At 51.5% G+C, this 2,311-nt stretch overlaps 1 protein-coding gene across 1 annotated transcript; it reads left to right on the top strand.

Annotated features, from left to right (window-relative positions):
* Positions 1-299: 299 nt before the first annotated feature.
* LOC127305586 (uncharacterized) lies at positions 300-1,619 on the top strand. The gene is made up of 5 exons (XM_051336065.2): positions 300-525; positions 600-695; positions 784-909; positions 999-1,038; positions 1,146-1,619. Exons 1-5 carry the CDS (start codon positions 391-393, stop codon positions 1,205-1,207), a joined length of 459 nt encoding a protein of 152 aa, XP_051192025.1. The 5' UTR covers positions 300-390; the 3' UTR covers positions 1,208-1,619.
* Positions 1,620-2,311: the final 692 nt, after the last annotated feature.

Below are 2,311 nucleotides of genomic sequence, written 5' to 3'. Positions count from 1 at the left end.
AATCGGCCGAAATATCGGTGGAGCGAGAAACTGGCCGATATGTCAAAATCTTATCGGTTACCCCCCGATTCACGATAAATCGGCCGATAAATCAGCATCTCGAACGATTTTTAGAACAATGCATACTTAAATGAAACTTCAACTAAAACTTTAGTAACCCTATTCTAGTAGCCGCTACTGTAGCTGGAGCATGCGACGGGCATGCCTCGTCGTCGTTCTTCCCCTTTGCTGTGTGAATCCTTTCTTTTCCCGCTCTTTATAGACACAAACTTGAGCTGCGATTGGTGAAACTTTCTTTTCCCGCTCGGTCACCTCCATCCCCAATTCGAAACCGCACAGCGCCAGCGGCGGCCGGACGAAGAGGTCGCTCCCTTTCCACCCAAACAAATCATGGCCGCGGATCCGAGCGGGCGGCACCACCCGGCGGTGAACGACGTCTTCCTGACGCTCGTCGGCGCCAGCAACGCCCTCTCCGACGTCCAGCGCCGCCTCGACCTCGAGTTCCGCGCCTCCTACCCCGACCACGTCAGTAATTTCCCCCTCCCCCTCCCACTCCCTCCTCCGTAGCCGCTCCCTTCTGACGCGGCGGTCTCATCCAGGCGAACCCGGCGAAGCTGGTGGGGCGGGTGAAGCGGGTGCAGGAGGAGGTGGCCGCGCTCAAGGACCTCTGCCGCGACCTCCTCGCCCAGAAGCAGGTCAGATCCCCTCCCGAATCCGCCTTCTTCTTCTTCCAGGCCCGCTGATCCGGTGGGGCTGTCTTCTTCTTTGCCTGCGCGCGCGCAGGAGCTGATCGACCTGATGCGGACGAGCCTGGCGGCGCAGCGGAGCGCCACGCAGCGGCTGCTCGCCTCCTCCGGGCTGCCCCTCATGACCGAACACGACGAGGCCGCCTACGGCAACCTCAAGCAGGTCAGCACCATCCCCATCCCCGTAACATCCGCAATCGCGCGAGATCTGACCGGTTTTGCGCGCCGCCCGTTCGTTTGCATGCGCTGCAGGTGATCGACGAGTGGACTGGCCAGCTGAGGCCAATGGCAGGTACAGTACAATTTATCTCTCCCCCGCCTCGCATTGCAACTTGTTCCTTACCTTACTGTGAGTGAATTTCTGACGGGGAACTCACCGCCACTGGCCGTTCTTCGCAGGGGATGCGGACGGGGAGGACCAAGACACCAACCAGATCCTCTTCTCCGCCATCGTCGACTGAGATCTCCTCCAGCAACGAACAGTGTCTACCTTGGAAGTCTGTCCCTCCATTTTGGGAGTGTTTTCAGCAGAGTGGAGTGAGCTTTCACATTTTTGTGCGATGAGGTTTGTCCATAAGCGGTGTGTTGGGGTGTCTCTGAGAAGAAGATGCAGCGTTGATTTCTTGGTTTCGGATGTTGCTCTTGCTCTGCATTTGTCTAGTTGTCTAGAGCAACATGAGGTCTCTCCGATGTACATTTGTTTGCTTCTTAAGCAGATTGCCACATGAGCCTCTACGGCTCGACGTTATGTGTGACGAGTTTGTGGATAAGAGGCGTGTGTTGTAATGTGGAGTGCATCTGATAAACTCTTTGGCTTTCTTGGTCTCTTGTATGCTTTCTCAAAGGGCATTTAATAAAGATGATGTTGTCCTTTGGCATGGTTTCAGAATTTGTGTATCTTTTTTCTTCAAATTAGCTGTTCTCTCTAAGAAGAGAGAGCATGCATGTCTCTCTGGTATGGTATTGGTATGACGACGGAACGGTTACGGTTTTGAATGGGATAGATGGAACTCCACTATCAAGTTTATCGATGTCGATATCGTTTTAAATTTAGCGATCAGGTTGCCAGAAAAACGTGTTCTTCCATTTTGTGAGAGTTTTCAGCAGTGGAGTGAGTTTTCACATTTTTGTACGATGAGCCTGTGAAGTGTGTTCGGGTGTCTCTGAGAAGAAGATGCAGTGCAGTGTTGATTTCTTGGTTTCGGATGTTGCTCCTGCCTCTGCATTTAGCTCCAGTGTTCTGTGACACAAAGTCTCTCCGATGTACATTTGTTCTCTTCTTCAGCAGATCGCCACATGACCCTCTACGTTATGTGTGATGAGTTTGTCGGTAAGCGGTGTGTATTGTAATGTGGACTGCATCTGATAAACTCTGGTTTTCTTAGTCTCTTTTATGCTTTCTCAAAGGGCCTGAAGTAAAGATAATGGTGTCCTTTGGCGTGGTTCAGAATTTGCGTATCTTTTTTCTTCAAATTAGCTGTCCCCTCTAAGACTCGAGTACAAGCACAAGTAGTGTAGCCGTACTCACTTCTAAAGAAAAGAAAAGAAAAATAAAGAAAAGAAAA

The sequence above is a fragment of the Lolium perenne genome, chromosome 6, assembly GCF_019359855.2.
Source record: "Lolium perenne isolate Kyuss_39 chromosome 6, Kyuss_2.0, whole genome shotgun sequence".
NCBI lineage: Eukaryota > Viridiplantae > Streptophyta > Magnoliopsida > Poales > Poaceae > Lolium > Lolium perenne.
This window is presented reverse-complemented; position numbering and strand designations above follow the sequence as displayed.

What these genes read in the sequence shown, in the direction of transcription:
- LOC127305586 (XM_051336065.2), top strand. Translation starts at nt 391, where the DNA reads ATGGCCGCGGATCCGAGCGGGCGGCACCACCCGGCGGTGAACGACGTC. An exon ending in GCGCCTCCTACCCCGACCAC is followed by an intron (nt 526 to 599) that starts GTCAGTAATTTC and finishes GGTCTCATCCAG; the next exon opens with GCGAACCCGGCGAAGCTGGT. An exon ending in CCTACGGCAACCTCAAGCAG is followed by an intron (nt 910 to 998) that starts GTCAGCACCATC and finishes CATGCGCTGCAG; the next exon opens with GTGATCGACGAGTGGACTGG.